Here is a 13,028-nt window from a genome sequence, read left to right on the forward strand (position 1 = left end):
TAAAGTTAAAAATAAAGAAAAAATTGATATTATGAATGAAAGTGAAAGCGTTAGTCACTCAGTCATGTCCAGCTCTATGCAACTCCATGGTCTGTATCTAGCCCACCAGGCTCCTCTGTCCAAGGAATTCTCCAGGCAAGAATACTGGAGTGGGTTGCCATTCCCTTCTCCAGGGGATCTTCCCAGTCCAGGGATCTTCCCAGTCCAGAAATCAAACCAGGTCTCCCACACTGCAGGAAGATTCTTTACCTTCTGAGCCACCACGGAAGCCTGATACTATGAATAGATAAACATAAAATTATTTGTGTACCTTTCTTAGGAATGTTTGAGGAAGAGAGTAAAGCCAGCTGGGGAAAGATAAAGAAAGAATGGAACATGACCATGGTTAATGCTATTGTTGAATTCTAGAATTTCTATCTATGTTAAGGTAGAGAGGAATGGAATTTTGGAAATAGGATAAAGATGTGTTTAAGGTCATTGTGGCTAGAATAAACAGAATTGCCCATGCAAGCCTTTGGCAAACTTAGAAAGATCTATTCTCTTTTTCTCTTCTTTCCTGTTTTACCAAATTTTCGACAAGAAAACAGACAACATTTTGTGACCAAGAATACAGCTGTTGCCACACAGGCTAGCAGGAAACTGATCACATCCAGAGAATGGTACTGGTACCAGGTGAGGTTGTGGGCGGCTGGCCTCAGGTGCTTTGCTCCTTTGTGGCGCATGACAAATTCAATCCAGAAGACTGCTCGGTCCAGGGGCTTTACAGGCTGATCATGGTGAATCATTTTTAACCTCATAGCATTCTCTTTATAACTGGTAGGCAAAAACATAGAAATTATAGAATTTTGATTTCATATAAGGTAAGTATAGTAATATTTCTTAGCTTTTCTCCTAAAGCTTTATCTCCACAGTCATGACTCTAATTTATACATTACAGTCTGTTAGGAGGACTCCTCCCTTCAGAGCTAAAAGAACTTTACACATACAATTTTCAATATTTTTTAAAAATTAAATTGTTCCTGTACTTAACAGTATACATGTATACATAAGGTAGAAAGAATAATTAAAGGTCTTACCCTATAGATATCAATTAGGTCTAACTGGTCTATTGTATCATTTAAAGTTTGTGTTTCCTTGTTAATTTTCTGTTTAGTTGATCTATCCATAGGTGTGAGTGGGGTATTAAAGTCTAACACTATTGTGTTATTGTTAATTTCCCCTTTCATACTTGTTAGCAGTTGTCTTACATATTGCGATGCTCCTATGTTGGGTGCATATATATTTATAATTGTTATATCTTCTTCTTGTATTGATCCCTTGATCATTATGTAGTGTCCTTCTTTGTCTCTTTTCACAGCCTTTGTTTTAAAGTCTATTTTATCTGATATGAGTATTGCTACTCCTGCTTTCTTTTGGTCTCTGTTTGTGAGGAATATCTTTTTCCAGCCCTTCACTTTCAGTCTGTATGTGTCCCCTGCTTTGAGGTGGGTCTCTTGCAAACAACTCATATAGGAGTCTTGTTTTTGTATCCATTCAGCCAGTCTTTGTCTTTTGATTGGGGCATTCAACCCATTTACATTTAAGGTAATTATTGATAAGTATGATCCTGTTGCCATTTACTTTATTTTTTGGGGTTCGAGTTTATACACACTTTTTGTGTTTCCTGTCTAAAGAATATCCTTTAGCATCTGTTGGAGAGCTGGTTTGGTGGGCATTTCACCCCAAAACAATGAATTTCACCTTTTTCTCAAGTGCACACAGAAACTTCTCCAGGATAGATCATATCCTGGGCCATAAATCTAGCCTTGGTAAATTCAAAAAAATTGAAATCATTCCAAGCATCTTTTCTGACCACAATGCAGTAAGATTAGATGTCAATTACAGGAGAAAAAATTTTAAAAATTCCAACATATGGAGGCTGAACAACACGCTGCTGAATAACCAACAAATCACAGAAGAAATCAAAAAAGAAATCAAATTATGCATAGAAATGAATGAAAATGGAAATACAACAACCCAAAATCTGTGGGACACTGTAAAAGCAGTGCTAAGGGGAAAGTTCATAGCAATACAGGCATACCTCAAGAAACAAGAAAAAAGTCAAATAAATAACCTAACTCTACACTTAAAGCAATTAGAAAAGGAAGAAATGAAGAACCCCAGAGTTAGTAGAAAGAAAGAAATCTTAAAAAGTAGGGCAGAAATAAATGCAAAAGAAACAAAAGAGACCATAGCAAAAATCCACAAAGCCAAAAGCTGGTTCTTTGAAAGGATAAATAAAATTGACAAATCATTAGTCAGACTCATCAAGAAACAAAGGGAGAAAAAACAGAAAATAAAATTAGAAACGAAAATGGAGAGATCACAACAGACGACACAGAAATACAAAGGATCATAAAAGACTACTATCAGCAATTATATGCCAATAAAATGGACAACGTGGAAGAAATGGTCAAATTCTTAGAAAAGTACAACTTTCCAAAACTGAACCAGGAAGAAATAGAAAATCTTAACAGACCCATCACAAGTATGGAAATTGAAACTGTAATCAGAAATCTTCCAGCAAACAAAAGCCCAGGTCTAGACGGCTTCACAGCTGAATTCTACCAAAAATTTAGAGAAGAGCTAACACTAATCCTACTCAAACTCTTCTAGAAAATTGCAGAGGAAGGTAAACTTCCAAACTCATTCTATGAGACCACCATCACCCTAATACCAAAACCTGACAAAGATGTCACAAAAAAGAAAACTACAGGCCAATATCACTGATGAACATAGATGCAAAAATCCTTAACAAAATTCTAGCAATCAGAATCCAACAACACATTTAAAAGATAATACACCATGACCAAGTGGGCTTTATCCCAGGGATGCAAGGATTCTTCAATATCCGCAAATCAATCAATGTAATACACCACATTAACAAATTGAAAAATAAAAGCCATATGATTATCTCAATAGATGCAGAGAAAGCCTTTGACAAAATTCAACATCCATTTATGATAAAAACTCTTCAGAAAGTAGGAATAGAAGGAACATACCTCAACATAATAAAAGCTATATATGACAAACCCACACCATTATCCTCAATGGTGAAAAATTGAAGGCATTTCCCCTAAAGTCAGGAACAAGACAAGGGTGCCCACTCTTACCACTACCATTCAACATAGTTCTGGAAGTTTTGGCCACAGCAATCAGAGCAGAAAAAGAAATAAAAGGAATCCAAATTGGAAAAGAAGAAGTAAAACTCTCACTGTTTGCAGATGACATGATCTTCTACATAGAAAACCCTAAAGACTCCACCAGAAAATTACTAGAGCTAATCAATGAATATAGTAAAGTTGCAGGATATAAAATCAACACACAGAAATCCCTTGTATTCTTATACACTAATAATGAGAAAACAGAAAGAGAAATTAAGGAAACAATTCCATTCACCATGGCAATGAAAAGAATAAAATACTTAGGAATATATCTACCTAAAGAAACTAAAGACCTATATATAGAAAGCTATAAAACACTGGTGAAAGAAATCAAAGAGGACACTAATAGATGGAGAAATATACCATGTTCATGGATTGGAAGAATCAATATAGTGAAAATGAGTATATTACCCAAAGCAATCTATAGATTCAATGCAATCCCTATCAAGCTACCAGCGGTATTTTTCACAGAGCTAGAACAAATAATTTCACAATTTGTATGGAAATACAAAAGACCTCAAATAGCCAAAGCAATCTTGAGAAAGAAGAATGGAACTGGAAGAATCAACCTGCCTGACTTTAGGCTCTACTACAAAGCCACAGTCATCAACACAGTATGGTACTGGCACAAAGACAGAAATATAGATCAATGGAACAAAATAGAAAGCCCAGAGATAAATCCACGCACCTATGGACACCTTATCTTTGACAAAGGAGGCAAGAATATACAATGGAGAAAAGACAATCTCTTTAACAAGTGGTGCTGGGAAAACTGAGCAACCACTGGTAAAAGAATGAAACTAGAACACTTTCTAACACCATACACAAAAATAAACTCAAAATGGATTAAAGATCTAAATGTAAGACCAGAAACTATAAAACTCCTAGAGGAGAACATAGGCAAAACACTCTCTGACATACGTCGCAGCAGGATCCTCTATGACCCACCTCCCAGAATATTGGAAATAAAAGCAAAAATAAATAAATGGGACCTAATTAAGCTTAAAAGCTTCTGCACAACAAAGGAAACTATAAGCAAGGTGAAAAGACAGCCTTCGGAATGGGAGAAAATAATAGCAAATGAAGCAACTGACAAACAACTAATCTCAAAAATATACAAGCAACTCCTGCAGCTCAATTCCAGAAAAATAAATGACCCAATCAAAAAATGGGCCAAATAACTAAATAGACATTTCTCCAAAGAAGACATACAGATGGCTAACAAACACATGAAAAGATGCTCAACGTCACTCATTATCAGAGAAATGCAAATCAAAACCATAATGAGGTACCATTTCACGCCAGTCAGAATGTGATCCAAAAGTCTACAAGCAATAAATGCTGGAGAGGGTGTGTAGAAAAAGGAACCCTCTTACACTGTTAGTGGGAATGCAAACTAGTACAGCCACTATGGAGAACAGTGTGGAGAGTCCTTAAAAAACTGGAAATAGAACTGCCTTATGACCCAGCAATCCCACTGCTGGGCATACATACCTAGGAAATCAGAATTGAAAGAGACACGTGTACCCCAATGTTCGTCACAGCACTGTTTATGATAGCCAGGAAATGGAAGCAACCTAGATGTCCATCAGCAGATGAATGGATAAGAAGGCTGTGGTACATATACACAATGGAGTATTAGCCATTAAAAAGAATACATTTGAATCAGTTCTAATGAGGTGGATGAAACTGGAGCTGACTATACAGAGTGAAGTAAGCCAGAAAGAAAAACACCAATACAGTATACTAATGAATATATATGGAATTTAGAAAGATGGCAATGATAACCCTGTATGCGAGACAGCAAAAGAGACACAGATGTATAGAACAGCCTTTTGGACTCTGTGGGAGAGGGCGAGGGTGGGATGATTTGGGAGAATGGCACTGAAACATGTATAATATCATATAAGAAACAAATCGCCAGTCCAGGTTCGATGAAGGATACAGGATGCTTGGGGCTGGTGCACTGGGATGACCCAGAGGGATGGTATGGGGAGGGAGGTGGGAGGGAGATTCAGGATGGGGAACACGTGTATACCCGTGGCAGATTCATGTTGATGTATGGCAAAACCAATACAATATTGTAAAGTAATTAACCTCCAATTAAAATAAATAAATTTAAATTTTAAAATAAATAAATAAATAAAAGTCTTACCCTGAAAATTCCTTTCCAAACACATTTCTCTCTCTTTTCCATGGAGGTAAAGACTGAATGTATGTTTTTTATTACCACTGCTTTGTAGTTTTACCCTGTTTGCATTTAGTTTGCATGGTTTTGAACTTTAAATAAGAAATATCATCTTATATGTATTTTTAAGAAGTTGCTTTTCTTGCTCAGTATTGTATGTGAAGTTTTCCTGTATTGATGGTTTATTCATGGTTTATTTTTTACTACTGTGTAGTATTGCATTAGATATATACATCATGATTTACACAGCAACCCTATTCATAGTGAGTTATTTCAGTTTCTTTTTCTATTATACACCATGTTGCTATTATACACATGTTACACTTGTGGCATGTTCAAGCTCACAAAGCAAAGGCAAGAGTTTCTCTAGAAGTGGAATTTCACATTGTTCATGACTTTGATGTCACTGTGTGTGTTAATTGCTCAGTCGTGTCCGACTCTGTGACCCCATGGACTGTAGCCCACCAGATCCTCTGCCCATGGGATTCTCCAAGCCAAGAATACTGGAGTGAGTTGCCATTTCCTTCTCCAAGCCATTTTCCTGACCCAGGGATCGAACCCAGGTCTCCTGCATTGCAGGCAGATGCTTTACCATCTGAGTTACTACTGCTGCTACTACTGCTGCTAAGTTACTTCAGTCGTGTCTGACTCTGTGCAACCCCATAGATGGCAGCCCACCAGGCTCCCCCATCGCTAGGATTCTCCAGGCAAGAATACTGGAGTGGGCTGCCATTTCCTTCTCCAATGCATGAACGTGAAAAATGAAAGTGAAGTCGCTCAGTCATGTTCAACTCTTAATGACCCCATGGACTTGCAGCCTACCAGGCTCCTCATCCATGGAATTTTCCAGGCAAGAGTACTGGAGTGGGGTGCCATTGCCTTCTTCCAATTTGGTTACATCAATTTATACTTTTAAGAAAAGTTCCTGAGGATTTCAGTTGTTCCATATTCTGGTCAAAAGTTTTGCCAGATTTCTTAATTTCTTTATTTTTTCCAATCTGGTAAATATAAAATGTTATCTCCTGGTTTTAGTTTGACTTTATCTATTTATGGATGAGATTTTAATGAACAAATGCATATAACCAATTCATATTTCCTTTTCTGCAAATTTCTTGTTCAAACTTTTCCTTACTTTTCTATTAGATTTTTATTTTTTCTGATTAGTTTTTAGGAGCAATTTTTAAAAATCTATATAGTAATCTTCTGTTCATTATCTGAGTATTAAAAATCCTTCCAGTTGAAGAAAAAGGTAAGTATAGGATGCATGTCACATGCTATATGAACCTAAAGCCACAGGTATGTTAAAAAAAATGTTAATTCTTGCTGTGACATGAACTTTGCTGGTCACATAGCATGTTAAGAGTTACGAGGAGGGGAGTATAAGAAATACATTCTTTACAGAATATGGTAAAACACAAACATATAAAAAAGATAGAGTAAGTCAATTGTAAATGAACTGCCTCATTTTTCCAAGAATGGATTTTGGCCTTGTGTGACTTCTAGTTTCCAAATTACTCCAGATCAAGATTGTAAATAACCCTATACTGAGAGAAAATACCCACTAGGAAGTCGATAAGCAGATTGTCCAAGAAAAGATTTGAGAATTTATGCAACTGCCATTTTTTTAAAGCACTAATAGAATATTTGTAATCTTGGTTTTGTTTTACAATTTCAGCCAAAAACTTCAGCAGTTTGGGAGAGGAAATAATAAAATGGTTCTCATGTGATATGTTTCAGTTGTTATTTATATTTGAAAATACACTAGTTTAAAATGAATGCAACTTTGGACATTTTTGAGTATCACAGGTAAAATAATTAAAGATAAGCCTTTAAAAGTGGTAGTACTGTGGGGCAACTAAACCTGCAGACCACAACTACTGAGTTTGTGAGAGGCAATGAAGACCCTGTACAGCCAAACACACACACACACACACACACACACACACACACACACATTAAAATAAAATAGTAGTACTTACGAAGGCTCGTTAATGACTGTTCTCAAGGCATTGAGCAAATCTGCACTTGTCATTGTGTTTATATTCACTTCCACAGCCGCTCCTTTGGCCTTCATGTGAGCAATGTTGTCAGGCTGATCAGCAAACATTGGGACTCCCACCATAGGCACCCCATGATAGATAGCTTCATAGATCCCATTGGTTCCACCATGAGTGATAAACGCTTTTGCTTTGGGATGACCTAGATTGGAGATTAGAAGAGATGCGGGTGAGGATTTTGTGATACATGAAACATTAACAGAATTTCAGAAAGACATGTGGTAAAAACTCTTGGATAACTCAATGAAGAAGGCAATATTTTCTATGAAAGCTGAGAACATGGGTAATTTCTACCTCAAAAATACCATGATCCCGGAAAAAGGCAAAATTAATCCCCTTTACATTGTCTGGAAAGACTTATTGAAAAGGCAATAGCTGAACTGAGATTGAAATTTAAAGAATGATGAGAGTCTTAAATGAAGATCCCCTTTTGAGAATCAGAGGAAGTATCAATCTATAAAATTAATGACCAATTCTTTAATTATATTTGCTTCAAAGGTGCCAGTAAAATGTGGGAATTTAAATATTTTACTTGTTTATTGAATTTCCTTGGTCTTACCAAGAAGATCATTCTGTGGTATCCAATCATAGAGCCGAGTATTGGCTCCTAACGTGGCAGGTTTCTTTCCTTTGTATCTCCATAAAACCTGTGGAAGACAGTGCTTTAATTGTGAAGTAAAAACAAACAAACAAACAAAATTAAGGCATTTTAAGGCTATAGAACTATTTAGAAATCACATAGTCCGTACCAGTTTTTTTATTTCTTTCTTTTGCTATTTGAAAGCCTGTGCTGAGGTGTTATATGAAGTAAACAGAAGTTTATAAAAGGTTCAAACAATGGACATGTTCATGTGTATCTTTTACAGCAGTTAACTTTAACTTAAAAATCATAAACAACAAATATGAAGAAAATTTTTCAAGAAAAAATCTATACCAAAATCTGAAATCAGTAAATACCACTTGATATTCTGAAAGGGTAAATTAAAATTATAATTTGTAAGTTTTTTTTTAATTTAAGAGAACTAGACCATGTTCTAAGAATTTTTTTATATTCAAGATATATCATATTTAAATCTATAACCATTATTTTGTTTTCAAATATTTTATTGCTGACATGAATGCATATTACTTTCTTGTGCATAAAAATATAATTGAATAGAGAGGGTCATGGGCATAATGCTCCTCCATATTTCTTTGTATTTTGATAGGAATCGTTAAATGAGAGAAAAGCGCAGCTTGATTTCCTCCCTGATGAGCTCTAGGGCATGACAGTAGTATTGCGTAGCTTCAGATATTCTCTGCTTTCTTGGAATCAACTCTGTACCTCAGTTCTCAGATTGGGACAAGTGCAAATATTCTTCACTTTCATCGTCTGCTTTAGTTATTTTTGATTATGATAAAGGTTGCATGGTAGTTGATCAAGAAAGATTTTATTCTAAGCAAAGTTGTAGCTGTCTGTGCCTGCGAGAGAGGCTGAAGATCCAGTGGAGAAGAGTCAGATGCTGGAAACCAGCAGCTCTTTTCTAAAGATAGGATGCATGCATGTGCACTAAGCCACTTCAGTCTTGTCCAGCTTTTTGTGACCTTGTGGACCATAGCCTGACAGGCTCCTCTGTCCATGGGATTCTCCAAGCAAGAATACTGGAGTGAGTCACCACAACCTCCTCCAGGGGATCTCCTCGACCCAGGAAGTAAACTTGCATATCTTATGACTCCTGCATTGGCAGCTGGGTTCTTTACCACTAGCACCACCTGGGCTGACCCCAGAGACAGGATATAGGTGATTTTTTTCAGGTAGCCTAAAAGGCTGACTCTTGTTTCCCAGGCTAAGGCTCCAAGGACATCCCAGGCAGGAAAGTGGGCATGGATGGGCATCACTAGTGCCATCAGAACTGAGACATTGACTTATTGAGTGACCTAACATCCCAGGTTGAAGGGGTGAAGGGTGCTCAAGTCCTCCAAATTCCATGTTCTGAGCATCTGGCTCTTCCCTCAGTGGATGGCAGGTTGTACAAAAACCTGCCCATTCTTCTGTGCATAGCTGTAAGCTAAGTTGCTTCAGTCATGTCTGACTCTGTGTGACTCTATGGACTGTAGCCTGACAAGCTCCTCTGTCTATGGGATTCCCCAGGCAAGAATATTGGAGTGTGTTGCTGTGTCCGCCTCCAGGAGATCTTCCTGACCCAGGGATAGAACCCTTGTCTGTCTCTGCATTGGCACGTGGGTTCTTTACAACTAGCACCACCTGGTAAGAAGCATTTATGGGCAACTTCCCCACATATTTGGACTTCCATGGGGGCTCAGAGGGTAAAGCATCTGCCTGCAATGCGGGAGACCCGGGTTTGGGAAGATCCCCTGGAGAAGGAAATGGCAACCCTTCCCAGTATTCTTGCCTGGAGAGTCCCATGGATGGAGGAGCCTGGTAGGCTACAGTCCACAGGGTTGCAAAGAGTAGGACATGACTGAGTGACTTCAATTTCCCCACATAGTTTTCCTCACATACTTTATAGTCCACATACTTTCTTTGATAGTTGAGAGGAACATATCAAAATAAAAGTGGTGGTTTGATAACACTGAGATAAAGTAAAACTAATTGCCAGGTAGGATGGCCTCATGACAAGTAAATTTACATAGTAATCATGTTTGTTTTACCCTCATGTTCTTCCTAAACTAGTCCTGTTTATTTTCTATTTCTTCACCTGCAGTCTCACTTCTAAAACCTCTTAATAGACTGTTAGTACACGCCCTTTTAAAAAAGGTAAAGGCAAATAGTTAAAGGCAATTAGTTTTACTTCATCTCAGTGTTTGAAAACTACCTGTTTTGTATTGATATGTTCCTTTCAGCTATCACAAGAAGTCTGCTTTTTGGATGATGACTTATTGTCTTCCTTCCCCCCCCCTTCCATCCTTCTTTCCACCCCTTCTCTCTTTTTCTTTCCTCTTTTCTCTTTCTTTCCCTCTCTATCTTTCTTCCTCTTTCTCTCTCTTTCCTTTTCTCACTTTTTCTCTTGTTTGTTCCTAAGGAGAGATGAGATAGAGGATTTGTTTATATTCCAATGTTTAATGAAGTATCTTGCTAGGATGTTAACCACTTGTTACATAATTTTTTTTTTTCTTTTGGGAACTCTTTACTAAAAAGTTCAGATTAAATGCTAATTGGTGGCAACTTCATTATCCAAACAGTCTAAACTAAAAAATATAGAGTTTTAACAGGGCTAATTAGTGCACTTACAATTATAGAGTTTTATGTACTTTAACATAAAAATATAAAGAGATGATGCTTTATGAATGAGAGTATATAAAGAGTAAATATCTAAAATAAACAAAATCAAAGTTGATTAAATGTCATAAAGCAGAAAATATACACTGAGAACAACATTAGGATTTTTAAATGTCTTAAATGTAGAAAATTCAATTTAGAAAGATTAGGCTTCTATTTCTAAACCAGTCACACTCTGAGTCCTACTATAGCCTAGAAATATGAAGAATATTCTAGAATGTGATTCTCTCTCTACTCTATGTGTAACCTCTCTTTTTCTGGACCTTGAAGCTGACATATCTGAAAACTTTAGGGAAGAGACAGTGCAAGTGGTAAGACTTCAAAAAGTATAATATTATTAGAGGAGGTTGGGAAGGAGAATGAGGAGTTAGTGTTCAATGGGGACAGAGTTTCAGTTTAAGAAGGTGAAAAACTCAGGAGACGGATGATGGCAACAGTTGCATAACAATGTGAATCTACTTAGTGCCACTGAACTGTAGCTAAATATGGTTAAAATTGTATGTTTCAGTTCAGTTCAGTTCAGTCACTCAGTCGTGTCCAACTCTTTGAGACCCCATGAATCACAGCACACCAGGCCTCCCTGTCCATCACCAACTCCCGGAGTTCGCTCAAACTCATGTCCATCGAGTCGGTGATGCCATCCAGCCATCTCATTCTCTGTTGTCCCCTTCTCCTCCTGCCCCCAGTCCCTCCCAGCATCAGGGGCTTTTCCAGTGAAGACCTGTGCTTTATCCAGCCGAGCATTTCTCAAGACATACACTGCATATAAGTTAAATAAGCAGGGTGACAATATACAGCCTTGATGTACTCCTTTCCCTTTTTGGAACCAGTCTGATGTTCCACATACAGTTCTAACTGTTGCATGAGGCGGCCAAAGTATTGGAGTTTCAGCCTCAGCATCATTCCTTCCAAAGAAATCCCAGGACTGATCTCCTTTAGGATGGACTGGTTGGATCTCCTTGCAGTCCAAGGGACTCTCAAGAGTCTCACCACAATAAAAAGAAAAAAAAAAAAGACATTTAAAAAAGCAGATGTAAAGCATTTAGCATGGTGCAAGGCATATAGGGTATTAAGAAGATGTGGCAGAATACACAGAAAAACTATACAAAAAAGATCTTCATGACTCAGACAATCACAATGGTGTGATCACTCACCTAGAGCCAGACACCTGGAAATGTGAAGTCAAGTGGGCCTTAGGAAGCATCATTATGAATAAAGCTTGTGGAGGTGATGGAATTCCAGTTGATATATTTCAAATCCTAAAAGATGATGCTGTGCAAGTGTTGCACTCAATAGGCCAGCAAATTTGGAAAACTCAGCAGTGGCCACAGGACTGGAAAAGGTCAGTTTTCATTCCAATGCCAAAGAATGCTCAAACCTCAAAATTGCACTCATCTCATATGCTAGTAAAGTAATGCTCAAAATTCTCCAAGCCAGGCTTCAACAGTACATGAACCACAAACTTCCAGGTTTTCACACTGGATTTAGAACAGGCAGAGGAACCAGAGATTAAATTGCCAACATCCATTGGATCATCAAAAAAGCAAGAGTGTTCCAGAAATACATTTACTTCTGCTTTATTGACTATACCAAAGCCTTTGACTGTGTGGATCACCACAAATATGGAAAATTCTTCAAGAGATGGGAATACCAGGCCACCTGACCTGCTCTTGAGAAACCATTATGAAGGTCAGGAAGCAACAGTTAGAACTGGACATGGAGCAACAGACTGGTTCCAAACAGGGAAAGGAATACGTCAAGGCTGTATTGTCACCCTGCTTATTTAACTTATATGCAGAGTACAACATGAGAAATGCCGGGCTGGATAAAGCACAGGCTGGAATCAAGATTGCTGGGAGAAACAGCAATAACCTCGGATATGCAGATGACACCACCATTATGGCAGAAACTGAAGAAGAACTAAAGAGCCTCTTGATGAAAGTGAAAGAGGAGAGTGAAAAAGTTGGCTTAAAATGAAACATTCAGAAAACTAAGATCATGACATCTGGTCCGGTCACTTCATGGCAAATAGATGGAAAAACAGTGAAATCAGTGACAGACTTTTATTTCTTTGGGCTCCAAAATCCCTGAAGATGGTAACTGTAGCCATGAAATTAAAAGACACTTGCTCCTTGGAAGAAAAGCTATGAACAACCTAGACAGCATATTAAAAAGCAGAGACATTACTTTGCCAACACATGTCCATCTAGTCAGAGCTATGGTTTTTCCAGTAGTCATGTATGGATGTGAGAGTTGGACCATAAAGAAAACTGAGTGCTGAAGAATTGATGTTTTTGAAC

General features: G+C 37.6%; 1 protein-coding gene across 1 annotated transcript in view; it reads right to left on the bottom strand.

Moving 5' to 3' along the window:
• Positions 1-533: 533 nt before the first annotated feature.
• LOC128049450 (UDP-glucuronosyltransferase 2A2) overlaps positions 534-13,028 on the bottom strand; it is a 50,041-nt gene continuing 37,546 nt past the window's right edge. Inside the window, exons 5-7 of the mRNA XM_052641695.1 lie at positions 8,008-8,095; positions 7,371-7,590; positions 534-813 (exon numbers count right to left, since the gene is read on the bottom strand). Of these exons, the coding sequence (XP_052497655.1) occupies positions 534-813; positions 7,371-7,590; positions 8,008-8,095 (588 nt within the window). The remainder of the gene's footprint in view (positions 814-7,370; positions 7,591-8,007; positions 8,096-13,028) is intronic.

This window comes from Budorcas taxicolor, chromosome 6 (assembly GCF_023091745.1).
Source record: "Budorcas taxicolor isolate Tak-1 chromosome 6, Takin1.1, whole genome shotgun sequence".
In the NCBI taxonomy this organism is placed as follows: domain Eukaryota; kingdom Metazoa; phylum Chordata; class Mammalia; order Artiodactyla; family Bovidae; genus Budorcas; species Budorcas taxicolor.